We start from the raw sequence: 27,804 nt of genomic DNA on the forward strand, positions 1-27,804 counted from the left end.
AAAAAATGAATCACGGACATATGATGAATAGGATAGGCAATCAATACACATGCGATCATACAAAAACAGTCAGGTTCAATAAACCAATAAGTGGCAAGGTAAAAATTGGCTTGAGAAGAATGAATAGATTGATCTTTCCAGAAACTAGAGCAGCCTATGAGCCCATCAGAGTTTTTGTGAGTGATAATCAATGGTTCATGTTATGTGTGTTCATAAACTAGAACGGAAGGTCGAAAATCGTATTCTTTAAATGACAAGTTTACAGGCAATTATGGTAACTGTATAAATTTCAATAGTTGACAGAAAACGCCAGAAGTAACAAAAATAATTACAATAATAGTCTACTTTAACTGTCCTCTCACACCTCTGTAGCTTATTCTTGTCCGACTATGAATTTCGAATCTTGCTTTATTAAAAAGAGTTGGCTTAATCACCTTCTACCAACAATTTCCGACTCACATTTCCTTTACATATATATGTATGTATTTGGATTTTAATAATTCATTTGGCCTTTTAATCAACCCTCAATTCGCCTCTGTGTTCACTCGTTTGTATGCATTAGCTTTTCTGCTTGTAGTTACTTGGAGTGCTTGTGGCTTAAAGATCTGTGCTCTTAGATTGTAAACTTTAGTTGTCATCTTGTATTGTCTTCTGAATTTGTAAACCCTTTAGAGTGATGATATATAAACCTCAAAGAATTATCTGGAAACCAATCCACTACGGCTAACATTGTAGTTTCTGACTAAGAAAGCACCATATGTAATACCATGATTCTTCGTTTAGTAGTACATTCAGTTCACGCGATTGCACTTAACATCATAAATTGATGAGAACTCTCAGAGGCTAATAGTTTTGCTCTTCATAAATGCGACACAGTCGGTATGGAGGAAGGTTTTCCAAGTTCTACATCGTAAATATAAAACAATATGAGTGGCGACAAGCTGCCTATGCAGTTAAAAACAGAAAAAGGGTGAACGACAACTTTTCTTAATGGAGATGCTTCAGGACTGGAATTTATTCAGATAATTACCCTTGCTATTCTGCAATAATGTGGTGCTTGTATGAACTAATGCTTCGTTTGTAATTGATGACAGTTTGATTTCGAATTCAAAATACGATACATACGTTCGTGCTCATCTACTACTTCCGAGTTAAATTGCGTTGTTTCTAGGACTCCTAGTTTGTATAATAACTTAAATACTCCTAATTATCACAAATAACTTTACCAAAACAAAAGTTGATGATAGGTAAAACGGGAGTCCAGAGGATAACAAGCAAAAGCACTGACAAGTGATGTGTTCACGTTCATTCGGACGAATTAGTTACTTTTCCTTTAAATTGATATTTGGAATTTCATTTTTGCATGCGTACCATGGTGCATTTCGATCACAAAAATGCCCAGATTTACATTATTAGTGAGTTACAGCAAGCAACAGTTCTGAAGATGGAGAAATATGTAAGAACTCTTAATTTTGATCAAACATCCCCTACATTCTGAACGTGAAGTCTTACTACCACTATTCGGGATTTTTTCATGCATTGCAGAAGTCATGTTCTTTATTCCATACGTTACACACCAGAACGATAGCTCCATCAAGAACTTATGGTTTCCGAGGCATACAATAAAGATATGTAGATCATTAAAGTAGATTGTTTGTAACGAACGACTTGGGGCCTACTCAAGTTAGACGAGGATAGTATGACGAACTAGCCAACTTTGAAGTTATACTTCACGGTAAGAACCTAACGTGGATTACCCCTTCGTCGTATCCAGGTACTATGACTGGTTTGATGGCCGTACAACACAAATGACGTTATTACAGAAATATATTAATAAGAGTGGGTACAATAAAAAGTGTGACCACCACTGTATGGGGCAGTCTATGGCGTGCGATCAATTGATGTGCGTTGGTTGTCCTTGAAATTGACCAGGATCGGTGAACTGTTTGACATTCAATGACCCGACTGCCGGATGATTTGGCAATAGCACAGTAACATTTCAATGACCCTAAATTTCCAAAAAGGAGAGTAAGCAATCTGTGACTAGAATCCTGCTTTTCCTATTGACGGATTAATAACTTTAACGTCTTACGCTCTGTAATTGGTAATAGACTCATCGATAATAAACTGAATCTTCAAAGAAACATTTGCTGTGGGGATCAACGAAGTGCATCTGATATACTATTACAGTTCCTGATGCCTAAAGCCTAATTGCCGTGAGAGCCGACAAAGGACGCATTGTGCAACTCGACCAGGTGTCTGAAAATGCTATGAGTAAACCCTGTGATAAGATGCTAATATTTAGTGGTTCGCGCCAGCGTTCAGGTTATGTCCTGAGGGAGAGCTTGATGGAAGAAAAAAGAGACGACTCGCCAAGCAGAAAGAATGCACTTACACTCACTGATGAAAGCATTCGAAAGCAGTAAGAAAAAAAGTGCAATATCAGGACTATTCGAAAATCGAAACTGAGAGTTGACGAGATACAACTTCGAATGCGTTACGATGATCTTATCATTTCCAAGGTCAGGCGTTTGCGAGGTCGGTAAACTTGCGTAAGTTTCCTGGCTATATTACTTTTTACCATAATATTTGCTTAACCAATTCTTACCTTATAAAAGTAAGACAGTCTGAATGCTACCAACTAAGTCTCAACAGTGCATCATGTTTTCTCATTACATAAGTATACTTATGTAATACAAAACCTACCAGTCATTTGATTTATATAAAACCCGAGGGAAACTATTTCACCCGAAGTTAATTCAAGACGGTCAGTATTTTGGTTGTTTATCAAGTATTTTTGCAGCAAAATTTAGACGACTGAAGATGGGTGAGATGTAAAACACAGGTTTTTCTGGATTTTCGAAAACTCAAAGATCTCAAGGATTAGTTGAATGAGTTAATTTTATCCCCATACGTTCTTATGGCTCGTACACGTAAACTTTTACTACACGTTCAGTAAATATTAGGATCTTCTACTTAGTAGTCTAATTATTTGAGGATCTCGGCCTGGCCATGGCCTGCAGGCCAAGAGACGTTCTGCAGAAGTAGAAATAAATGAGCGCTACCGAAACGGTGAAAATATCTCATACCTAAGGGCTTTCAAATTGTAAAGGTTCGAGGCAAAGCGACCCCCAAACCACTCTGGGTGCTAGGAAAAAGTTCTCCACGGAATTAAAGGTGTGCTACACAAATGCTCTCAGCCTACAAAATAAAATGGCAGACCTCAGTACTGTGGCGGATATAGAGAACCCGGATGTCATTGCTGTCTTAAGAACATGGTTAACGTCAGAAGTGTTTGACAATGAAATTCAGTTGATTGTTTTTTTATCCAGTAGGGCTGATAAAACAAACCGTAGCAGAGGTGGGGTTATCCTGTACACGAAAAGTACCTTAACCATACGAGCTGTTGAGTCGGTGGCACATGTCAACTGGTGCGCTGCAGGCTGAAGTGTAAACGGCAAGATATTTCATTAGTTGTAATATACCTCAGTCCAAAATGTGCAGCAGATGACTTCCTCTTAAGCAAACTTAAGTTCTGGTGTAATAGGGGTAAAAATCCTTACAGTATGCGACTTTAATGCACCATATATAAAATGAGTAGATTTAGAAGTAGGGTTATCAACAACATCATTTGATTGCAAATTGTTAGGAACCACGATTGGACTAGCTTTATTCCATCACATTGGAGATCCCACCAGCTCCTCGTCTCTCTTGAACTTAGTCTTCACACACAGTGCTGACGTTAGCCAAATGACTCTCCTCCCACCTCTAGGAAGAGGTGATTATGCAGTTATCTTATTCAAGTTCATGGCTGAGATGGCTTGTTAATCAGTCGCGCCAGCCCGTCCTAAAATATGGAAGGCAGACATAGGCGACAAACTCTGCAACATCGGTTGAAAACTGGATCAGTAGAAGAGGCGTAGACTCATTTCAGGCAGTTATACAATCGGGTAACTCAACCACATATACCCTGAACAGTCTTAAAGAAGAATAATTACAACCATCAACGGATAGATCGGGATATTCGACGTTTAATAAGACAAAAGAAGAAATGTTGGAACGTTGCCATTAGATTTGACACAGAAAGTACGACAGAACGCCGCTACAGGTCGGTAAGAAATAAGTGTCTAACTAAAATCGGGAAGCTCAGGAAAAATATGAAACGCAATTAGTCCAATCTGTACTCAAACAGCCTAAGAGACTATTATCGTACATAAATTACAGAACAAGGACGCAACATTGGATTCCAAACCTAAGTACGGAAGGGAGTGGATCTGAAATGATAGGGGATGATCAGGGAAAACCAGAGGCTATGGCAAACTATTTCAGGGCAGTTTTCACTCAGGAGCCTCTTCTAGACAAAGAACTAGACCCGAATACAAAGTCAACAAACCGTCTGCTCACCGTCGACTTTGATCGAAACGATGTACTTAAGGCTCTTAGCACTTTAGACACAGAAAAGTCAACAGGATCGGATGAACCACATGCCAAAATCCTGAGACAAGTTTCACAATATATTGCGACCCCACTGATTGTGATATTCACTGTCACTTGGCCAAGGTGTGTTACCTACGAACTGGAAGGATGCATTCGTCACTTCAATACACAAAGCAAAACCAAGACAACTTCCATCAAACTACTGATCTGTTAGCCTTACCATTGTCGTATATCCTTATACACAATCTTTTATATATTACTATCATTGAAGTAACTACTATGAATTCAGTGTTCATCTTGTTGCACTAATGAGGTATGGAAACTTGAACCGATGCGTATTTGTTCCTGGTCCTACGTTGTAGCTGACTGACTGATCAGTGTCGTAGTCAAAATACTGGAAATAATAGTCAAAAAGACCATAATGACACTCATGGAAACCAACAACTTGTTAAACAGTGCACAACATGGTTTCAGAAAAAAGTTTATCTTGCACAACAAACCTTATAGCAAGGGAGCGATGGATAGAGTCTCTAGACAATGGAAAATCAGTGGATATTGTCTACATAGACTTCAGAAAAGCATTTGACAAGGCGCTTGTAAGTCGTAGTCAGAAATTAAGAAAAAAAATTATAGGTATTTCCCCTGAAAACCATTACTTAATGAAGTACCATAAGGTTCTCTACTAGGTCCTTTACTTCTCATACTGTATGTAAATGAATTCCCAAGTGTAGTTGAGTCAACAATGTTACTATACGCTGATGTAAAATCCTGGTGAGAAATAACAGAAGACTCAAATGCATGCGCACTACAGGCAGACTTAAATATTGTGATTAGTTGGTCTAAAGAGTGGCTGATGCTTATCAACGCTGCAAAGTGCGTCTACATGCAATTTGCGGATACAAACGTAAATAGGTACAGCATAGGGGAAGTGCCCGTACTCGTGGTCCGGTCTCACAAGGATCTTGGGGTGACAGTGAGTAATGATCTTAAAATCACGGCCCACTTCTGGGAAGTTGCAGCTAAGGTGTTTAGAAACCTATAGGCTTTAAGACTGACATTCACCAAGTTAGATACTATCATGTTCACTACAGTATACACAACCTTAGTGAGAACTAAGCTTGAAAACTGCGTTCAGGCTGCAAGCCCCTGTTTAAAAGGTGACTCGGATATCCTGGAAAAAGTACAGAGAGCAGCTATCCGTGCAATATTAGAACTCCGGGGTTTACCATACAAAGAGCGGCTTGAAAAGCTAGATCTTTTAAACTGTCCTATCGCACACTAAAAGGTGATCTGATTTTGATGTACAGAATACTAAGAAATGATTTCGGACCTAATATATCCTCTCTTTTCTTTCCCACTAGATCGGGACATCTCAAAGGACATAGTAGGCATGTAGAAAGACCAAGAGCGAACAAAATACCCGTGGCATACAGGTTCTCACACCGAGTCATCAATTTTTGGAACCTGTTACCCGAAGCAGTGGTGTCTGCACTTTCAATTGACTTATTCAAGAGAAGACTAGACACTCACAGAAGTATACTATAAAAAGAACGATATAGGCTGTATGCCTTCTGTCCTTACGACACAAATCTAAAATCCGATCTGAATCTGATTATTATTTCATATCTTAGCTACCTAAATTAAGTGTGGCTTATAGCCTGTTATGTGAACCTTTCTAGCTTTTAAATTGCCTATAGTGTTAGAAAAAGTCAACAAAATAAGACCGCCATTTATTCATTGTAAATGTTATTAAATAGTTAATAACTTTACCCCATCAACCGTCTCATTGACTTCCTGACTGTTATATTGTACGCATGTAAAGACAAAAACATAATTAAAACCCACTTTTTGGATTTCTAACTGCTTGTCACTGGATTGTTTCGTATAAATGGGAAGCTGTGAATCATTATTTTGTCTGAATGAGTTTTATCTACTAGGTAGTTTCCTCGAGTACTGTTCCACCTGCCAATTTTGGGCAGTATCATTAATTCAACATGTGATCATATTGTAGCCCAGGGACGTCAATGTAATTTGAAAGTTGTTTTATTATTAGTGATATATATTTGCCTGAGTTGTTTATTCTTGTCAATTTCAAGATGTAAAACAAAACTCCTGAATACTAATCTTTCGAAATATTTACCGTGCCTTCGGATCAAATTGTTTGGATTACACAATCTTGATTTTTAGGTATGAAATTTATGCACCCAATTTGATTATTTTTTCACATTAAAACGAAAACAAATTCAAAATGGTTTATTTCACCTAAAGGAGCTGATGGATTTATGGTCCACGACATTCCTACCTGTTTTATTCTATTTTCATGAAAGTAACAAAAATTCGAGAAGCATTTTGCCATGGTTTGTGGTCACCTACTAAGTCTGACTTTCTTTTTTCCCTTAACTGTCTTCCTCTGAACGAACAGCAAGTAGCTTTGCGTTTTGCCTACCAACGAGATGTACTTAGTTCTATGGTACGTTAATTTGTATTTGTACATAACTTAGTAGGTTGGAAAGTTACTTATCCGTGGAACAGCTGTACGATACCTTAAGATTTCTCCACATGATGTTAAACTAGAACGTTCTCCGGAAGGAAGGCCATATATTTTGGGTTATTCTGATGTGTTGGACTTCAATATTTCACATGGTGGCGACTTCACCATAATTGCTGCAACTCCTGTGGGACGATGTGGGGCTGATGTCATGCCTATAGAACTACCAGGTAAGCTCCTTCTGTACTGTATTTTACTATTGTACACTTCGACATCGTCTATCTTGTTTTTTTGTGATATTCCGAATACTTAAAAAATTAATAGTTGGATATTACCAATCAGACATCAAGAAAGAAACAACTGTTTAAAAAACCATACTGAGTGTAGAAATAAGAATTTAATTTAATTTGAATGAAGTTATTTGGTCTTACACAATATATTGGCTCCATATCTTCGCATTGTCATCGTATAATAACACGAAGCGATATTACCAGAGATTTCTTTCCTTTAAAACTCGTGTAGTTAATAATCTCGGGATATTTCTCTTTCCAAAAAGTTAATACTCAGGAACTATCCAAGATTCCAATAGTTTAAGTAGTTTCGCAACTAAATATTTACAAATACTTGAAACATATACTTATTATTACTCCATAATAGTAACTCTATCATTCAGATGGTATATAATTGACTGAGTGATGTTCTTTAAATCAGCTAACTTACTGTAGTGGTGTTACTAGACTTTTGTAATTCTAATCTATACTTTCGCCTGAAATGTTGTTCTGTTTGTGAATCCCTGGTCAGCATTTCAAAGGTCCGTAAATGACTTCGTTTTGAAAATGAAGGACGTATTTTCCTCTACAGAAGTGAACCGTATTTTATCCTCTGGGTCAGAAGCCGAAAAAATGAGAAAATTTTATGAACACTGGGTAAGTAAAATTCCATCTCCAAGTAACACGTTTGATGCAGTTAGTACATTCCATGTTAATTGTCGTGTAGAACATGCATATTCTTGTGTTTATTAGCAGCGTACGCTTATACACGGCTAGCCAACTTGCGAAATCCATTGGACATATGATGTTTTCTCGATTAATATTGGACCATGAGTTGTCGAAATGCATACCGTTTAAGCCTGTTGTCGCTTGGTTAACGGTATTTGGTATATCTTCCTGGTCTTAAAAAGACTAAATAAATACCCAGCTGAAGAGTTTTCTTATTATTGTTATCTAGTATATTTTAAAAGAATAGTCGGGCTTTTGTGTCATGACAAACGTACCTGCCCTAAAACGATTTAACGTCAAATAAGATATAATATTTGGTCAAGAATTGTAGAGAACAGTCGACCTCTGCACTATCGATAAAGACATTGAATAATTGAAAACTCATTGAGACTGTTTTGGTGCCTAAGAAGATTTAGTATTACAACATAGTTACTCTGATCAAATTAGGGTCTTCACGCAACATGATTTCTTTAAAAAGTTAGGCTTTTCCAGTAACCTTATTTAAAACATCAAATGTCAGTCAATCAGCTACAACGTAGGACCAGGCACATATGTGCATCGATCTAAGTTGCCATACCTCATTAGCACAACAAGATGAACACCGAATTCATAGAAGTAGTTAATTCAGTGGTAGTAATATATAAAAGAAAGATTGTATGTGAGGACATAGTACGGGAAGAAAGAATTAGTTAGAAAGAAAAATGTAAAGCGATTCTAATCTCATAGTTTAAAGGAGGACAAATAGTATATACACCTACGCCATTGTGATCGATTCTGAGCCATCAAAATGTTCCCGTTTCTTCTTTGTGCTTGTCATATAATGACAAATTAGCGCTGAGACTTCACTCAGCGGTGATGTTTACAGATCAGTCATTCTAAATATACCTGTACTATTTATGAACTAAGCAGTTACGAATTCCAGCTACTCGTCTTAAGGGTATCAACCACTCCTCAATACGCCTAAATAATTCTTATGAACAATTAGAATAGGTTTAATTCGAAACGTGCCGATACCCAATTGTTACATGATACTTGCAGTTACTATAGTTCAGTTTATTGTTTCACATTACTCCCTTCTACCTCATATCTTTATTAATTGTTTCATTTCCACTCGATGCATATTTGTTTTAATTCCATATTTTTAATACACTGTTCAAAAAATTATTGCTGTTGTTTTAACGTAACTTGGTCCGATTGTTTAATACTCAACTACCAATAGCTGAATCCAACTAATGTCATTCTGTTAAGCAAGAATAACAAAAGTTTTAACTCACTGTTCATTATTTCTTTCAGTGTTTTAAAGAAGCTTACGTTAAAGCTTTAGGATGTGGACTTCGTATCCCCTTAAAAACAATAGAATGCCAGTTTTCTGACGATGGCAATGAATTCTCGATTAGTAATGAGCTTACAAATCAGCCAGATAAAAATTGGGCCTTTGAAAAACATAGCCTACCTGAAAACCATCTGGCGGTAGTTGCTTGGTTTGAAAACACATATGTGGCAAGTTCCTAAGTACTTTATGTTTACTATTTTCTTAGAGAATTATTGTTTACTAACAAACCAAGCGAACCATAGTTTTGCATTTTTATAATTATTGAACTTTAATGTGCCGACTATGCTTCACCTTTCCCAAAAAGTCAAAGTATTTACCTTTATTTTCAACTGAACTCTCTCGTTAATCTCATGTTACAATTCACCTATCACTAAGTACTTCGACTTTATTAAAGATTTCAGGATTTTCGCTTAGTTTTTTAAGCTGTCTTTATCCGGATGATGATGTCCGTTCACAATTTACATTAAATTTAAATCTTGTCGATCACAGAGAAATCTCTGTCTGTCTTTCCATCCCAAAGGACAAATGGGACTGTTAGAGACCTACATCTTGTTTTGTTATCTTTTTCACTCCGCTAGTACTTCACCCTTTTGATCCATGAATAACAGCTTGAGTATATGATTTCGTCCAAAAGAAAATTTCGCTGAATTCTCTTTTCCTTGTTCTATGAATAAGACCTTCATTATTGAACAGTTTTCACTAGGTGACAGTTTTTATGATGACACAAAAATGTGCTTTCTCATCGCTTCATATATGTGCAAACTATATGCACATGATATATGAGCAATCGTGTAATATTCCTGACCTTTGAAAAAGTGACTTTTGCTCAAAGCCCAGTACACATATTAATATTCGGTAGCTGAGATATGTCAATTTTAATCGTAAGCACTTCCTAACCGTACTTTATATTTAACAGCAGTGATGATTTTTTATGTTTAATATATATTTCCTTGTGAATGTTTCTCTTTTTTGTAGGAGACCAAAACCAGTACTTCATTTTCCCAACTGACATTTGAACAGTTAGTGGACAAGTTAGCAGTCCTATCGCCTGTAGATAATACTGCTTGGGATCAATTTTTGAGGAAGCCTCATTCACCACCATCATCTCGTCAACGAATTCAAGTTAATCAATTTAGATTTAATTCATTGTAGAAATTTATTTAGTCATCAATTGCATGCTAATCATTGATTTTTAAGTATAAAGTATTTTATTTAGGGGAAAATTTTGTATATTTATGAAATAAAAATTTTACTGGTCTACTCAGTTTAGCTTAGGTTTCATGAACCATTAAGGAAAATTGATTCGAAGATCGGCTTTAGGTAAATCATTGGACCATATTAAAAAACCGTCAGTGTAATCAGGTTTGATTTGGTCATCTGTTAGATATGATTCCCAAGCAGTTCCGAAAAAATGTACCAAAGTTGTAGTCAGCATAAGATAAATGAATTGATAGGGTACACATACAGTGTATCTTTGAAAAACATTGCGTGCCCAATGTGCAGGTAAACTTAACTCTAACATTGTCGAATTTCCTGCAATAGGTAGTTTTTCAATGAAGCGATTTGGATCAAATACTCTGTGAGGTTGATATTTGGTAGGCCCTTCTCCAGTCTCATCAGCAGCCCATAAATCTGGATCTGAGTAGTACGAAGGCTCATCAAAAAGCACTAGTTCTCCTTCAGCAATGTCTTGGTTTAGTATTTCCCCATCGCGGAGGGCTTGACGCAAACAACCAAAAGGCCAACCAGGTACACATAAACGCAGCGTTTCTTGAATTAAGGCCTTTGTCCAAACCAAACATTTTGTGTGCTCCAAAGACATGCAAAGATGTGACTGAAAGGGAAAATACTTTGGCGATTACCTTTTAAAAATCGCACGGAGCTAAATTACCAAAGCGTTAATGAAATCTACTTACGGTGTATTACTAAGCACCACCTAACATTGGTCTTGATCTTTCTCAAAGATCACCGTAAGAGGATACAAAGTTTTTTCTTAATAATCATTTGGATTAGATACAAATAGCGGAAACAGTTCTATTTTACTGAACCAAATGTCCTCAGTATTACGAACAAACTTGAATCCAACCACACTAATCCAATCTAGTGAACAGGATCTGGTCTATTGTAATGGTGATTTCAAACTAATACTCATGGTTCTCACTAGTGTGTGTTTGTTATGATACTTTCCGTCGCCGTACTTGGATGTTTAAACATTTCATTTCTTTTAGTTCGCATGAAAGGATTTTAAAGCATCGGCTAGTAAGTGGATCATCAAATTACTATTGTTTCACTAACATACTTGCACAGGTTGATAATTGGAGACATCGATAGAATTGGGGCACTTAAGAATCTTACCTTAAAATGTGGATTGGTCTACTATTGTCCCGTAATCTACCCCGATCCATTTAATTACTTTTGTCACTGGATCAAGAGGATATTGTGTTGTAATAGCCGGTAAGATCAGATATCATGTCGTCTTACAGATAAAATAAACTTTTCTGACAGATGAGATACCAATCTCTACGTTTGTAAATATGTGTGCAGTCGGAATAGTAAGGCTTTGGTGCATGTTTAGGACCATTCACGAAAATAAATCTTAACTCGACAATTACTTGGTTGAGATTCATTTTTAGTAAAACAGATTTAATTCTGTTTTGACTAAGTTGTAACAGCTATTACTTCCAAATGATATTTTGAAACATATACCAACCACATTCATTTGGCAATTTTAGTCGGTTGTACTCAGTATTATCAAAGGGACATTTTAGAAGCGATCAGTAACTATCATCAATTCAGTCTGATTCACCACAAAACACACATGACTCCTCATATGACAAGTTAAAACTTTAATATCCAGTTAACTTAGCTTAAAAGTCGAATCGCAAACTAACAAGTTTCTGTTCAAGATATGTAGAAAAAGGTGCCCACTAAACTTATTATCAAGTAGACAACTTAAGTCCTCTCTAACTTTTAGTAATTTTATATTGGAAGTTCAAATGAAGTGCAAGACTGAATCTAAGTTCTCTTACCTGTCAATATTAAACAACTACACACGTCTCCAATGCTGGAGAGATTTCTACTCTCTTGTAAGCCCAGACCTCTATCATATACCACTGATATCCAAATATTGACCAATAAGCTATATTTTTATAGAAATTAGATGTACGGATTTTAGTGATCCAATCCTACCGACCAATAAGTCGGATGTATTTATCAAGCTAAGTGACATGCTCTTTGTGTTTATTAGTAGGTTAAATTCTGTGAACCCTAAGGAAATTTCCTGTTTGATCTAATGTAAACCATAACGGCAAATCTTTCAGTGAATACTATCTTATCATCATCAATTCGTTTTTGCCTAAATTACTTGATATATGATCAAGAAATGAAAAATATCATCTAAGTAAATCCTGCAAAATTTAACTCACTAAAGGATGGCTGCATAATGACGCAGATCTTTGTGTTTTATGGTTATATTGGATTTCTAGAAATTGTTTACATTCTTTTCTTACATTATCTTGCCATTTTGGTTTAATAGCTAGAATCGTCAATAGAGTTTTTAAAGTCTTATTCATTGTATACCTAGTTATTAAACAACATTCACCAAGTAAATGAATAATATGTGTTAGTGTTAGGAATTCATTGGAACTTCCTTCCTCTTTCAAATAGTGATATGTATTAATGAGTTGTAGTAATAGATTTGTTGGTTTCTCGCTTCTCTGTAAATATTCTAGATTACCATCTGGATTGTTAGTATTTTCTTTTCTTTCTTTACTATTCAAAAATTTATCCAAATAATAATGAATTAAAGGATTTATAAGACTGTGAAACATAGTTACTAACTCATTCGTATTATGGGTTGATGGGTTGTTGAGAAATGGCTGTAAGATTGCTTTAAATACATTTGACTTTTCTATAAAGTTCCCATGTGTATGTAAGGATTCCAGTGAGATTATGCACTTTCTTAGATCTAGAATGAATTTTTCTCTTCCAAAACGAAATGTATTGTCTGAGGCAGTTTCGCAAAAAATTTCTGATGGACCGAAAAAAAAAACTTCTGAATATACGCTACATATCCATATGTCTAAACGTTTTTCAAATCTTGCACAGTTGTTAGTACTAACTAATATAGAGCCAAGTAATTGAGGATCAGCTCCTAAATGGCCGGTACGTTCGAATATTTTAATTGGTAAACTATTGAACGCCAACAACACCAGCTCAATCAATTCAGATCTAAACTGTAAAGTATCATCAGCAATCATTAGGCCACACCATTTTCGTCTAAATGATTCTAAAGAAAAAGGAAACATGAAATTTAAAGCAATGTTCATATCTGTTGATTTCCTTTTGTTTCTGAAGTAAAATACATAATTTAAATTTAATTGGTAGTAGAATTTATAACGAGTTTCCTACTACATAAGGCTTTTTAACCAGATCTCAGGTTTAGATTCAATTACTTACTCCACACTGTCGCTTCTTTCATTGGTATACATGCAGAAATTCTGTACGATTGTGTTGAGCTATAGCTCAAGGATTCAAACACTAGACTCTTATCAAATCAGTTAAATGTCTTAAACTGACCAAGAGTTAAACTTCTAACTTACAGTTGTTACGTAAGAAGTTACGCTTATACCCCAGTAGAGAAATCTGGGTGTAATTACAGGGTTCTATTACATACAGTAAATAAGAATCAACATGGGATTTGGTGCGAATCTACTTCTGTCCAAATCATCATATCACGGCGCAAAGATGAGATTAGCTTAACCACACATCACACTCCGAATTCCTAGTATTATCTAAACCCTTGATCCCCAAACTTTCTTCTAAAATCTCATTGCATAAACTTCCCGAACAAATTTGTTCACCTAGCAGCAGATTACTTTCCTGATTAAAAGTAATACAAACTTATCAAGTTAATTTTAATGCTAGCTGCTTATAAATACACCCTAAGTGCCTACTCTTTATGTACACACCAAATACCTACATGGTTTTCATTCTCAAGAAAAGTCTTTAAGTTTAACTTATTTAAATATTCATTTAAAACTTAAAACATTTACTATTCGTGACACTTCACTCATATATATATATATATATATATATATATATATATATATATATATTTGAGCAGAGCCGAAACCAGAAGCTTGAGACCTCTTACTTACTCCTGTTACTCCTAATGCAGCATAGGCCGCCGACCAGCATTCTCCAACCCACTCTGTCCTGGACCTTCTTTTCTAGTTCCATCCAATTCTTGTTCATTTTTTTCATGTCTATTTCCATTTCTCGGCGTAATGTGTTCTTTGGTCGTCCACTTTTCCTTTGGCCTTGAGGATTCCATCTGAGGGCTTGTCTTGTGATGCAGTTGGGAGCTTTCCTCAATGTGTGTCCTATCCACTTCCAGCGCTTCTTCCTGATTTCTTCCTCCGCTGGGATCTGGTTTGTTCTCTCCCACAGTAGGTCGTTGCTAATAGTGTCCGGCCAACGGATCCGAAGTATTTTGCGTAGACGACTGTTAATAAACACCGGTATTTTCTGGATTATGACTTTCGTAGTTCTCCATGTTTCTGCCCCATACAGTAGAACTGTCTTGACATTTGTATTGAAAATCCTGACCTTGGTGTTGGCTGACAGTTGCTTTGAGTTCCAGATGTTCCTCAGTTGTAGATATGCTGCTCTCGCTTTGCCGATCCGCGCCTCCACATCTGCATCAGATCCACCCTGTTCATCAATCATGCTGCCCAAATATGTAAAGGTTTTTACATCTTCCAAATCTTCTCCGTCAATTGTGATTAGATTGGTGCATGCTGTGTTGTATCGGAGAATCTTGCTTTTCCCTTTGTGTATATTGAGACCTACTGCTGCTGCCACACTGTTCGTCTTCTCCTGCATTTGTTGTTGCGTTTGGGATAGAAGGGCCAGATCATCTGCGAAGTCTAGACCGTCTAACTGCACCCTAGATGTCCATTGTATCCCGTGCTTTCCTTCAGACGTTGACGTCTTCATGATCCAGTCGATCACCAGGAGAAAGAGAAAGGGTGAGAGTAAGCAACCTTGCTTAACACCGGTCTTCACTTCGAACGACTTTGTCAACTGTCCTCCATGCACGATTTTGCAGTGTAATCCATCATATGAACTCTGTATGATATTGACTATCTTCTGAGGCACGCCGTAGTGTCGAAGAAGCTTCCATAGTGTTGTTCTGTCCACGCTATCAAATTGCTTTTCGTAGTCAATGAAGTGGATGTAGAGTGATGAATTCCATTCAATTGATTGTTCCACAATGATCCGTAGAGTTGCTATTTGGTCTGTACACGATCTATCCTTAAGAAATCCAGCCTGTTGGTCACGAAGTTGGGCGTGTACGCAGTCCTTCATCCTGTTTAACAATACCCTGTTGAAGACTTTTCCCGGTTTTGAAAGAAGAGTGATGCCCCTGTAGTTATCACAGTTACTGAGATCGCCTTTCTTCGGTATTTTTATCAGAAGTCCTTCTTGCCAGTCTGTTGGTACTTGTTCCTCATCCCAGATCTTATTGAAGAGAATGTGGAGTATCCTTGCAGTTGTCACTACGTCTGCTTTTAGTGCCTCTGCTAGGATGTTGTCTGGTCCTGCTGCTTTGTCACTCTTGATTTGTCTGATGGCCATGCTGATTTCTCCAATTGTTGGTGGGCCAACATTGATTGGGAGGTCCGTGGGTGCTGCTTCGATGTTGGGTGGGTTCAGTGGAGCTGGGCGACTCGAGTTCTTTGAAGTGTTCTACCCACTTGTTCCGTTGCTCTTCAATGTTGGTGATTGCCTCGCCTTCCTTGCTTTTCACTGGTCGTTCTGGTTTGCGGCGATATCCAGAGTTTCTTTGTCGTGTCATACAGTTGTCTCATGTTTCCTTCTCTTGCAGCCTTTTCCGCCATCGTTGCTAGATCTTCCACATATTTACGTTTGTCGGTTCTGATGCTCCTCTTGACCTGCTTGTTTACTTCTGTGTATTCAGCTTGTGCCTTGGCTTTTTCTGCTGTTGTTCGACTGGTATTGATTGCTGCCTTCTTGTTCCTCCTTTCTTGAATCTTATCCAATGTATCAACAGTGATCCATTCCTTGTGATGGTGCTTCTTGTGGCCCAGAACCTCATGGCATGTTGAAGCGATTGCTTCTTTGATCCGCTTCCAGTTGCTCTCCACAGTAGTTCCTTCTCCATTGAGTAGATCATGAAAGGCCTGGAACTTATTGCTGAGGACTATCTTGAATTTGTTGAGTTTGTCAGTATCCTGAAGAAAGGCTGTATTGAACATTTGTGATGTTGTCCGCCCATTTTCCAGTGCTTCTTGAGTTTCAATTTCATCTTGGCGATCAGCAATTGATGGTCTGATACTATATCAGCTCCTCTCTTGGTTCTCACGTCCTCTATAGTCCTCCTGAACGTTTTGTTGATGCAAATATGGTCGATTTGGTTTTGTGTAGAGTGATCCGGTGAAGTCCATGTGGTTTTGTGTATGCATTTATGTGGGAATACAGTTCCGCCTATGACCAGTTTATTGAAGGCACATAGATTTGCAAATCTCTCACCATTTTCGTTTCTTTCTCCCAGTCCGTGTCGTTCCATGATGTCTTCATATCCAGTGTTGTCCGTTCCAACCTTAGCATTGAAATCTCCCATCAGAATGGTCAGGTCCTTTGTTGGGCACTTCTCGATGATTGACTGCAGCCTATTGTAGAATTGGTCTTTACCTTCTTCATTGTAGTCGTTGGTAGGCGCATAGCATTGGATGATGTTCATTGAAACGCCCTCTCTTTGTTTTGAAGGAGGCTTTGATGATCCTTGGTCCATGAGATTCCCATCCCATAAGCGCATTTTGCGCTTGTTTAGACAGCATCAATGCAACTCTGTGTATGTGGGGCATTTTCTTCTTCATGGCCGGAGTATAACAGGAGCTCTCCTGAAGTTAGTCGTTGTTGTCCAACGTGTTCCACTGATCCTATGCACCTCTAGGTTGTATCTTCTCATTTCTGAAGCAACTTGGAAGGCTCTCCCGGTGTCTAACATTGTACGAGTATTCCATGTACCTAAATAAATGGTTGCTCTGGTTTTCAGAAGGGGTATCGGACTCGTAACTTCCGAAGGAGTTCGGCTTTCATCATGACGCGTCATGGTTCTTCTAAATGAAGACCTGATTCCCAGGGCAGAGTTTAAAAGGTTCGAGTAATTTTTTCTAGTTGGCGTTTTTTTAGCGAGTTAGTTTTCTCCGGGATGGGGTCGCTAACCACATGCCCGACCCTCCTCCTTTATCCGGGGTTGGGACCGGCAGTAGCCCCCAGAGGGACTCCATGCGGAGTTTTGAGATCTCTTATTAAGCAATAATGAGTCTTAATCTAATGGTTGGATGTTTCTTACTACGTAAATAGACAGATGCAGGGGAACTGTTGGCAAGTGATATGAACCGACATGTACGATGATTCTGCGCATTACATTCTACAATTGGTGGGAATCAGTTTTAGCTCTCCATTAATCGGCTCTTTAGGGGCTTTTCACTATTTTTCAATGGTTAACTAAGCAGTTAATTTTAAGGATAATCTTTATGAAGAAGTGACATCATTTTCAGCATTAAGTTCATTGTCATATCTTTTAATCGATACTTAATATATTTAAATAGCACAATCCCATACCCAAGAACACGTAATCGGCCTTAAGATATTTACTGTGTATTAGAGGCACCAGCCAATTGTGTAACACTCAAGTGCAATGGTTTGCTACTCCGTGATTCAAGAGCTGAAAACTGAATGCTAAAATCAATAGTGTAAACTAAATAGGGACTGAGATGTGGGTGTAATAGGTTTTCTACATATACTTACCATATAATCCATCCTAAAAAGTTATCTTCAGTTTTGTGAATACTCGTCCTATTTAGTACATATCAAAAGCAACCAATTCAGTTACAATAAATACTGTGTTAGTATTTTGATCAATTTGGAGTTATATATATCTAGAGACGAATTATTGCTACTAGACCGGTGTTATTGTTGATCTACCCATATTTGCACAGAAATAACAAGACCTAGTTTAAGTAACTTATTTAGTGAGTTTGTTAGCCGTGAAAAATGCTAGTAAGAAACCAATTCCGATATTGTGACAAAAATACCTGACATTTCCAGATTAAAACTCTCTGGTGATAGCATAAATAATTCCAATGGTTGTCGACGGAAACAGTGTACTGTCATATTTTCTCACCCAAACTTAATCGAGAAGTGATAACCATTTATCAGTATGCTTTACATTGGCCCAAATAACCATTTTTCATTAAAAGAGAAAACAAATACAATACTTTGACGAAATGTAAGCAACAAACTGAATGGTAAATAATGGATGTGATTTGGTCACTTCACTTCAGTGAATGGATGTCGTCTAAGTCATCTGCTATCAAGATCATAAACGTTCTAGTTATTCGGGTACTGTACTTATTCCATGTTGGACTTATGAATAACCTCAATATTCAATATATGGCTACCACTTTAGTATCACTATAATCTATCACAATGGGTGATGAAAACTGTAAACACATTCAAACTGTTTTCCCTGCCAATAAGACTAATAAATTAGAAGGTTCAAAAAAAATACAAAAATGATTCCCCTGTTGTTTCCAAATAAGTGACTCTTGCGATTCCAACAGGCTAATTGAGAATCATGAAATCTCTTTTGTCTTCATTTGCTACAAATTCAGAATATAATATGAAAATAAAAATTACGAACGAATATTCCAACTGACTTGTTTAACATTCTCCGCAATCTACAAGAAATATTTAAACCTAAGTTCTAAATTAAATAGATGTATCAGTTCCTGGTAGCCGATTTTTCAACAAAATCTCCATTAGGATTGTTAACTTTTGCCTAAGTTTCTTTACATGAACTGCCAAACAGTTTCTTCTTACAACACAACAGCAGACTTTTAACATTACTGATCTATTACCATCTTTCTTAAGACTTTAATAGAAGTTATTTAGACTTTATGCGCCATAGTTTGGTTGACACATGTGTTATGTAGGCTGTTGAGCAGACGTTTTGAGTTCGCTAAATAATTGTTTTAACCCACTGGCAGTTATCATTATCTTTTCTGACAAACAACGTTGTTCACTTTAGTAAACAGGTAAGTCAAACATTAAACAATCAGTTGATATTTTGAAATAAAATGAGGGGGGAAGCAATTAACAAATTCATTATCTTAAACTTACCTGGGGCTGAGGAATAGTGTAGATCTAACAAAGGAAACTGATTGTAAAGAGTGATTACTTTCCAATCTTCAACAAAAAGAACCTTTTGTTTATTTAAGTAACCCCTTACCAGGGGAAACTTTTGTCTCCTAGATGCATAGAGTGATGTCAAGCTGAACGATCCATTTTGGCATAGATCGTTGAAACTGTTAAAACGTAAACGCTTATCTATCGGCGGATTATTATAATGCTTCAAATTTTTAATTGGGGAATCACAGTTACTTACTCTTTTTGAAATACGCCACGCTATTAAGAATAAAAAGACTAGAAAAGACAGTACGGTCGATACAATTTTTAGTGTTAAGTCCAGCGACCGACTTTCAGTGAATAAACCCTTATAAGTATATAATCGGGGCGGAGGTTCCATCAATTCTGAAATAAAACAAAAACGGTAACTGAAAGGATGTCTTCATTTAATCAATAAAATATTCTGCACACAGATCTGGCACGAAAGGACAATGTGATCAATTGGAAGTATGGGGAATTTCAGACTACGTTTTACAAACAAAATATTATTTATGAGACAAATAAGATTATGCATAACAATCATTATTAAAATACAATTTAAGCATAAAACCACTTTGAACCCATTAACAATTCTGCCGATATAAATTCTGGATTCTACTTTGTAATGTTAAAAAATTATATTAGCAATCTCAGACCGCTACCCTGATAACTAATTTATCATGGTAATTAAAATTGCCCAAAAGAAATTTGAGGTATCGGTAAACTGTTGATTAAAATTGTTTCAAATCTTGCTGTATTTATTATAACCGCATGAGCATTCACCGCTGGTTCTATGTAAGCTAACGAGTAACAAGTCGGAAAAGTTGAATAATGAACTAGAGCAAATACATATTACTTTTTTAAGTGATTGTTTACGTGCATGCACTACTTTGTTAAGATATGATATCAATCCATCAGTATTTTCTAATTTTTCAACGACTGTTTAGCTAAAATTGCTCTCTTCTATAAACTTTACAAATACATTATCTTATTCGCAGAAGTGGGTCAATAATTAAAACACAATCATGTTAATAATGTACCGAGTGAAGTTTAGCATCACTTCGACCCTCAGATACAAACTATTAGACTCTATTTTAAGTGAATTACAATGTTGTACTTTCCAAACATGCAAAACGTTGTACTAATAAATATTCAGGAATTTTCTTGTTGGACATGTTAAATTTTCAAATACAGTTTGTTCGTGGGAACTCGAAATTAAAATCGCACATTGGTTCAAAGTGATGTTCGTTTAACTGACCTTCAATGCATACATTATTGAATAAATTAATTCACCATGGTCTTCATTCGTTCAACTTAATATTTGCTTTCAAAAAGTCTATGTGACATTCGTTTAGTTTAAAATGAGCTATAAAATTATATCGCGAATCAAGTACATTTAATAGACACTATATGTTGTCACTCAGTCACAGTACAAGCTGTTATTGATCGATATTTTTGTGTCAATTAGGTGCTGTTATCAGCTCAACCATAGTTTCCTTATAATTTATTTTTTATCAAAATCAATACAAAAAACCTATAATTCGCTATTGTATTGTAGCTTCCGTCACCTTTGACAAATTCAAAAGCCCTACTGTCAGCAGATACATCAGGCATAATATACAACAATAATAATGAAATATTTAGTATCTTCAACTCATCAGGTATACCAAAAAGTATATTATCAGTTTCCAAAAGGCGTTTATCCTAAGCTCCCTTCATTTCTCAAGAAAAATGCAAATAATCACCAACACTACAATAGAAAATGATATTTGTTGATGAAAAAACAGCTTTAGTCTTAAACGCAGCTTTTTATAGAAGAATTACTTAAAAATATGTCAACTAATATATGTTTGTCGACTCACAATCATACGTTGTGATGTTCTCACTTTTGTGCAGACCATAAAAAATAAAGTTTTTAAAAATTTTAAATGTGCCGTAACGAGCCTTTACCATTGGCAAAAATGAGTTCAGCAAGCTTATTCGGAATAAGTTCGTTTTCTTCCTAGCAAGCTAGCAACAGCTATCTGTACCGTTTCAATAATTTTCTCAGGTAATTCATGACTTAAATCTAGCAAAAGTGTAATCACAGGAAATTTTGATTAAGGTTTACAAAAATGCCGATCTAAAACATTTGCGCCTTTGTAGTTAAATGGATTAGACTACATTTATATGATCTAGACAGTAACAATTATTCCGAGAAAAAATAGTGCAAGTCTCCAACGAGTCACCGTATTTTGTTAGGAATTTTGAAATATATGTGATAGAAACCACCCAACTAACAAAATTAGTGTATCATTAGTAAACTGTACAACTAATGTGAGGTTAAAAATAGAACTAATATTAGAAAAACATAATAAAGGCACACAGGATGCAACCAGAATATAAAGCTATCAGTTTTGTAACCTAGTATAAGAGAAAGTGACTTAATAAATGATTTTCGTATTCATACGACTTGTAATGATTTTATATCTGCATGATCTATAACGCGTACCAACCCTGGGAGCTTTATTGCCACTACTAATCCGTCCCTCATATTAAGCGAATGAGATGCCACCGGAATATCTATCATCACCTTCCACGGTGTGGGCAACCGGGGAGTGATAACCGCCATCATACCTCTAACAGCACTCAAGACCACTGTATTCATAATCAACCTCCCTCTTCAATTCCTATTATTCCTCCTACATCGACTTCAAACTCTAAACTTCTTTTTTCGGCTTCCCCTTCAAGTGTCACTATAGCCAACGTTTCTAGTGCTCAAAACACTCCCAAGTCTTCTGAAACCTCGCTCCGCACAACACATTGGAGCCTTCAATGTACGCACCCTATGTCAAATCGGTCAACAGGCTTCCTTGGCTAAAACCCTAGAGTCTCTTTCCATTGATGTATGCTGTCTCCGAAACACGCATACAGGATTCCAGTGTGGTCATTCACTTGACCTCACCTCGGCAAAACGGAGAGCCAACGAGATACACCCTCCGTGTATCTGGTGACCCGATGGCCAGCTCTCGTGGACTGGCAGGAGTAGGGATAGCACTAAGCATGAGGGCGGAACAAGCACTGTTAGAGAGAATCCCCGTCAACAGTCGTCTATGTGCTGTTCGGCTAAACGGCTCCGTAAAAACTCGGAAGGATAGGGACGCACGTCGTTGCATTTTTGTCGTTTCTGCCTACGCTCCCACCGACTGCAGCTCAGATGAAACGAAAGATGAATTTTACAGAAAGCTATTTGGACTTCTTCAGAAAGCTAAACGTTTAGACATAGTACTCGTAGCAGGTGACTTTAATGCCCAGATAGGTAGTTTAAACCAAACAGAAAGGCATTTAGGTGGGTATTTTAGTATACCGGTACAGCGAACAGATAATGGTGATTGTCTGCTGCAACTATGCTCAGACAATAGTTTATTTTTAGCAAACACAAATTTTAAGCATAAGGAAAGACATCGTCTAACATGGCGACCCCCTACACCAAACCAACGATGGACTCAAATAGACCATATTGCCATCAGTCATCGTTGGAGAGGGTCGGTAGAAGATTGTCGCTCATTCTGGAGTACCTGCTTGGACTCCGACCATGCCCTAATACAGGCACGCATCTGCTTGCGCCTCACTGGACGCAAAAAAGCCACATTAAAAAGACCCATTAGAACTTAGTTGAGTAACGAGAAAACCAAAAGTAGGTTCCAGGAACAACTGAGGTCACACTTAGGTAGTTCTGAAAACGAGGCTGACCCAGATGTTGCTTGGAAAGATATACAAACAGTTGTGGAAACAGCAATGAAATCTATTTGCGACTTAAACCACAGAGTTACAAAGAACCAGTGGATTTCTTCAAAGTCTATCACACTGATGGATTCTCGCAAACTCGTCCCATCAGGTTCCGAACATGATGAAGAGCGACAACAAATCAGATCTAGGTTAAGAAAAAGTCTAAGAAACGACCGTGAGCAGTGGTGGGCAACGAAAGCAAAAGAGATGGAAAAGGCGGCGACTATAGGGAACACAAGACAGCTTTACAGACTAATAAATCAAGTGTAAGTGAGATTATTTCGGAAAAAGACGATACTCTCATCTGCTCCCAGTCCAGACGTTTAGAACGATGGGCGGAACATTTTAGGGAACAGTTCAGCTGGCCTTCAGCGACTCTACAACTACCCTCCATTCCCAGACAGTGTGAATGGAACATTGAAGTAGGTCCCCCAACTCTAGCTGAAGTTCAAAAGGCTATAGTTAATCTGAAACGAGGAAAGGCAGCTGGTCCAGATGGATTGGCTCCGGAGGTCTTTAAGGATGGTGGTCCAATTTTAGCGACTAGGTTGACTAATATTTTAGCTAAGATCTGGGAGTTAGACGTTATTCCATCTGATTGGACGCAATCACTTATCGTCCCAATATATAAGAAAGGGTTAAAATCATCCTGTGACAACCATAGAGGGATTAGTTTAACTAATATAGTATCTAAAATACTAGCCTCGATAGTTATCAGACGCCTAACTAAGACTCGTGAACTGCAAACACGAGAGAACCAAGCTGGCTTCAGACCTAGTCGTGGCTGCATCGACCACATATTCACCATTCGTCAGATTCTAGAACACAGGCATACTTATCGACATCCGACAATGGTGGCCTTTTTTGGCTTAAAAGCAGCATTTGACTCGGTAGACCGCGAGATTCTGTGGCAGTGTCTGTCATTGAAAGGAGTACCCCAGAAGTACATAAACCTTGTAAAGGCTCTTTACTCGAACACTACTAGTCGAGTCAGAGCTTATGGCGAACTGCCATCTACTTTTGCAACCTCAAGTGGTGTCCGTCAAGGCTGTCCACTTTCTCCATTTTTGTTTAACTTCATCATAGACCTACTGATGGAAATAACATTCTCGTCGACTGAATTATCGGGTATTGATCTCCTGCCAGGAGGTCCACTTATCGACTTAGAATACGCAGATGATATAGTCCTGTTTGGTGAAGACGCTGACAAAATGCAGAGTCTTCTGGTAGCACTAAGCAACAATGCCAGAATGTTTGGAATGCGCTTCTCTCCCTCTAAATGCAAGTTGTTGCTTCAGGACTGGCCTGCGTCAACACCTGAACTAAGAAAAGGGGGTGAAGTAGTCGAACGCGTTGACACCTTCACTTATCTTGGAAGTCTGATCAGCCCTAATGGGCTGGTATCGGACGAAATCTCAGCACGGATTCGAAAAGCTCGTTTAGCTTTTGCCAACTTACTTCACCTTTGGCGAAGGCAAGATATCCGTCTATCAATAAAAGGACGAGTATACTGCGCGGCAGTCCGTTCTGTTTTACTTTACGACAGCGAAACATGGCCATTAAGAATAGAAGACACCCGTAAGCTACTAGTATTTGACCACAGATGCCTTAGAAATATTGCTGGCGTCTGTTGGGATCACCGGGTAAGTAATAGTGAGGTTAGACGCAGGGTATTAGGTAATGATGGTAAATCAGTTGATGAGGTTGTTAATCTTCATCGACTGAGATGGTTGGGCCACGTGTTACGTATGCCTGAACACCAATTACCACGTCGTGCAATGCTAACGGGTGTTGGAGATGGTTGGAAGAGAATTAGGGGCGGCCAAACCAAAACGTGGCATCAGTGCTTGAAGTCACTAACTTCTAGTCTGAGCCATGTTGGTAGATGCAGACTACTTGGTTGGGGTCCGCGTGACTATCGTAACCAATGGTTGGAGACTCTTGGTGACATGGCTCAGAATCGATCACAATGGCGTCGGTGTATACACTCCCTGTCTTCCCTTAAACTAAGAGATTAAAATCGCTTCATATCTTTCTTTCTACGAACCAATTCTTTCTTCTTGTACTATATCTCTATATGCAATCTTTCTCCTACATATTACTACCTTTGACCTAACGACTGCTATGAATCCGGTGTTCATCTTGTTGTGCTGATGCGGTATGGCAACCTGGACCGATGCACATATGTGCCTGGTCCTACGTTGTAGCTGACTGACTGACTGACTGACTGACCTATCATCATCACCCGACGAAAGATCTCATTTGTGTCCTGTCGAAATGGCAAGAAAGCAGTGACCATACCGATAACGCAAACGAACGTTATTCCTCATGATTCCAAAATAATATAGCCTAACATTTATTGGGGTCGAATTTCAAGACACTATTTCTCGTCCATCCTCTCATTGGCACCAGATTTCATTGAAGCTGTAGGACCGAAGAAATGTCACTAAGCCATTGCCAAATCATCCGGCAGTCGGGTCATTGAATGTCAAACAGTTCACCGATCCTGGTCAATTTCAAGGACAACCAACGCACATCAATTGATCGCACGCCATAGACTGCCCCATACAGTGGTGGTCACACTTTTTATTGTACCCACTCTTATTAATATATTTCTGTAATAACGTCATTTGTGTTGTACGGCCATCAAACCAGTCATAGTACCTGGATACGACGAAGGGGTAATCCACGTTAGGTTCTCACCGTGAAGTATAACTTCAAAGTTGGCTAGTTCGTCATACTATCCTCGTCTAACTTGAGTAGGCCCCAAGTCGTTCGTTACAAATAATCTACGTTAGTGGTCTACAAAGTTTGTGAGTCCTCCCAATGTTTAGCCTCTACTCAGTCTCCCGATTACGAGGAAACTTTGGGGAGTTTTGGGATTGTCTCCATAGTCGTGAAAGGTTTAGTTAATTTCCCCAAACATTTTGGGGATTCTCCCCAGACCTTTGGAAATTTTGGTGGTTTTATGCTATTTCGCCAAAACTTCTCTCGGAGTTTTCTGTTGCGGCCTCTCCAAAATAGGAAGATTGGGTATCCATTGTTCCACCGTTAGAAAAGGTACGCCAGGCCAAGTTAGTTTTTGTGGGTAGTCTCCAGTAAATATTCAGTACAAAGAACCACATAAGGCTCCATGTTGCAACTCGAACATCAACTTATAAAAAGTATGAATTTTGGTAGCATGCGGACACGTTGTCAGCATGATACTGATGACACAAATTCTCCATTCTATTCAATCAACAGATGTCCGAGTGTTTTTTAAAAAAACACTCAAGTTCACAAAACCTAAATGCAATGCCTTTTATCCCAATTTCCTGATTTTTGAGAAACTGCAATGGATATTTCTCTCGAAATTTTGAGGAAATGGCACAAAACCTTCGAAATTTTCTTAAGTCTGGAGAAAATCCACAAAGATTTGAGAAATTTTGGGTTCTCAACCCAATATCCCCACAGAATTTCGTGACATATTGACGTTCTTCCCCAAAACTTCATCAAACTTTGGGGTAAATCACCATATTTTTTACGACACTGTGAAAAGCCAAAAAAACACGTCCAATGTTCCCCAAGATAGGGAAATTGAGATAGATCATATGAAACATACTCTAAGTAAACTATATAAATACTGAGCATTTGGTCAACAAACGTCATGCCAGACCGCTGGTTTCTATTCATATGGCTGGAGTAAACCTGAAAACATCTTACTCATACACGAAAACCCCGAGCCCACCTTCTTATCCGACGATAAAATTAAAAATGTCACATCCAATGCCTTCAGTTCAACGATCTTTTGAAAGACTTCAACAAATTCAGGGTGTTCAATATCTTTGTATCAAGCTTATAAAAAGAACTGTTTTTTGCACTCTTTCCTTTCTGTTTACGTGTGGTTCTGAGTAAGTGTTGGTACATTCACTTAACTGAACTAGTTTTTCGTGAGTTTGTGTACCCTGTGGCTTTAGGGAGTACTCTTGTCTCACGGCAGAAGAGGCTCTGGAATCAGCAACCAACACATCACTAAGAAAAAGATTGACTAACTGAAGAATAAAAAATAACAGAGAAAAATTTCGAATGCAGAAGAGCTGAGCAAAGTCGAAATTTAGAAGAAGTAAATAAAATAATTCATGACGCGAACAGTGTAGACAGTCAGGAATTTAAAGACACAAGGATGAAGGAGACAAAACATTGGATCGTGAGCGGACAGTGATGAACCAAAGCAATCGTTTCGATCTTTTCCAAAAATCCATCAATTCGCCTAATCTGTTTATCTAGTGCTCAGGAATTTTGGCTAACCAGTGACGTTGATAGTAAGATAACAGTCGTAAATAACTATCAATGACCCTAGGTCTAAAATGTGGTTCTCTAACCATTACCCAGGATAGGAATCAACAAACCAGGTGCAAGCCTTTCGTCATACGATTCTACTGTATCCAGAGACTAAATTATTGGCAAATTCCGGGGAACGTTTAGGGATTGTCATTATATATGTATATATATTCTTATTGTATAACTATTAAGTGACTAGA

General features: G+C 37.7%; 2 protein-coding genes across 5 annotated transcripts; one reads left to right on the plus strand and one right to left on the minus strand.

Annotated features, from left to right (window-relative positions):
- The first annotated feature begins 2,474 nt into the window (after positions 1 to 2,474).
- On the plus strand, positions 2,475 to 10,479 carry MS3_00010625 (uncharacterized protein). Of its 4 annotated transcripts, none has more exons than XM_051219014.1 (6): positions 2,511 to 2,552; positions 6,534 to 6,907; positions 6,942 to 7,155; positions 7,727 to 7,851; positions 9,217 to 9,423; positions 10,232 to 10,479. In XM_051219014.1, the coding sequence occupies exons 2-6, from the start codon at positions 6,758 to 6,760 to the stop codon at positions 10,406 to 10,408; spliced, it is 873 nt and encodes a 290-aa protein (XP_051069482.1). In that variant the 5' UTR covers positions 2,511 to 2,552; positions 6,534 to 6,757; the 3' UTR covers positions 10,409 to 10,479. The 4 variants fall into 4 exon arrangements, with proteins under 4 accessions (XP_051069480.1, XP_051069482.1, XP_051069481.1 ...); XM_051219011.1 differs by having other exon boundaries at positions 6,625 to 6,907; XM_051219012.1 differs by lacking the exon at positions 9,217 to 9,423 and having other exon boundaries at positions 2,475 to 2,552.
- Positions 10,461 to 27,083, minus strand: MS3_00005426 (uncharacterized protein). The gene is made up of 5 exons (XM_051213498.1): positions 26,886 to 27,083; positions 19,737 to 19,882; positions 19,472 to 19,700; positions 12,682 to 13,544; positions 10,461 to 11,090 (listed from the first exon to the last, which is right to left on the minus strand). The coding sequence occupies exons 2-5, from the start codon at positions 19,875 to 19,877 to the stop codon at positions 10,545 to 10,547; spliced, it is 1,779 nt and encodes a 592-aa protein (XP_051069484.1). The 5' UTR covers positions 19,878 to 19,882; positions 26,886 to 27,083; the 3' UTR covers positions 10,461 to 10,544.
- Positions 27,084 to 27,804: the final 721 nt, after the last annotated feature.

Source organism: Schistosoma haematobium, chromosome 3 (assembly GCF_000699445.3).
Source record: "Schistosoma haematobium chromosome 3, whole genome shotgun sequence".
NCBI lineage: Eukaryota > Metazoa > Platyhelminthes > Trematoda > Strigeidida > Schistosomatidae > Schistosoma > Schistosoma haematobium.

Excerpts from the sequence above, each read along its gene's own strand:
- MS3_00010625 (XM_051219014.1), top strand. The coding sequence starts at position 6,758 with ATGAAAGTAACAAAAATTCGAGAAGCATTTTGCCATGGTTTGTGGTCA. Across the intron at positions 7,852-9,216 it reads GAAAATTTTATGAACACTGG|TGTTTTAAAGAAGCTTACGT; the intron begins GTAAGTAAAATT and ends TATTTCTTTCAG. Across the intron at positions 9,424-10,231 it reads GGTTTGAAAACACATATGTG|GAGACCAAAACCAGTACTTC; the intron begins GCAAGTTCCTAA and ends TCTTTTTTGTAG.
- MS3_00005426 (XM_051213498.1), bottom strand. The coding sequence starts at position 19,877 with ATGGAACCTCCGCCCCGATTATATACTTATAAGGGTTTATTCACTGAA. Across the intron at positions 19,701-19,736 it reads CGTGGCGTATTTCAAAAAGA|CATTATAATAATCCGCCGAT; the intron begins GTAAGTAACTGT and ends AAAAATTTGAAG. Across the intron at positions 11,091-12,681 it reads CATTATGCAGCCATCCTTTA|TCACATCTTTGCATGTCTTT; the intron begins GTGAGTTAAATT and ends TTTCCCTTTCAG.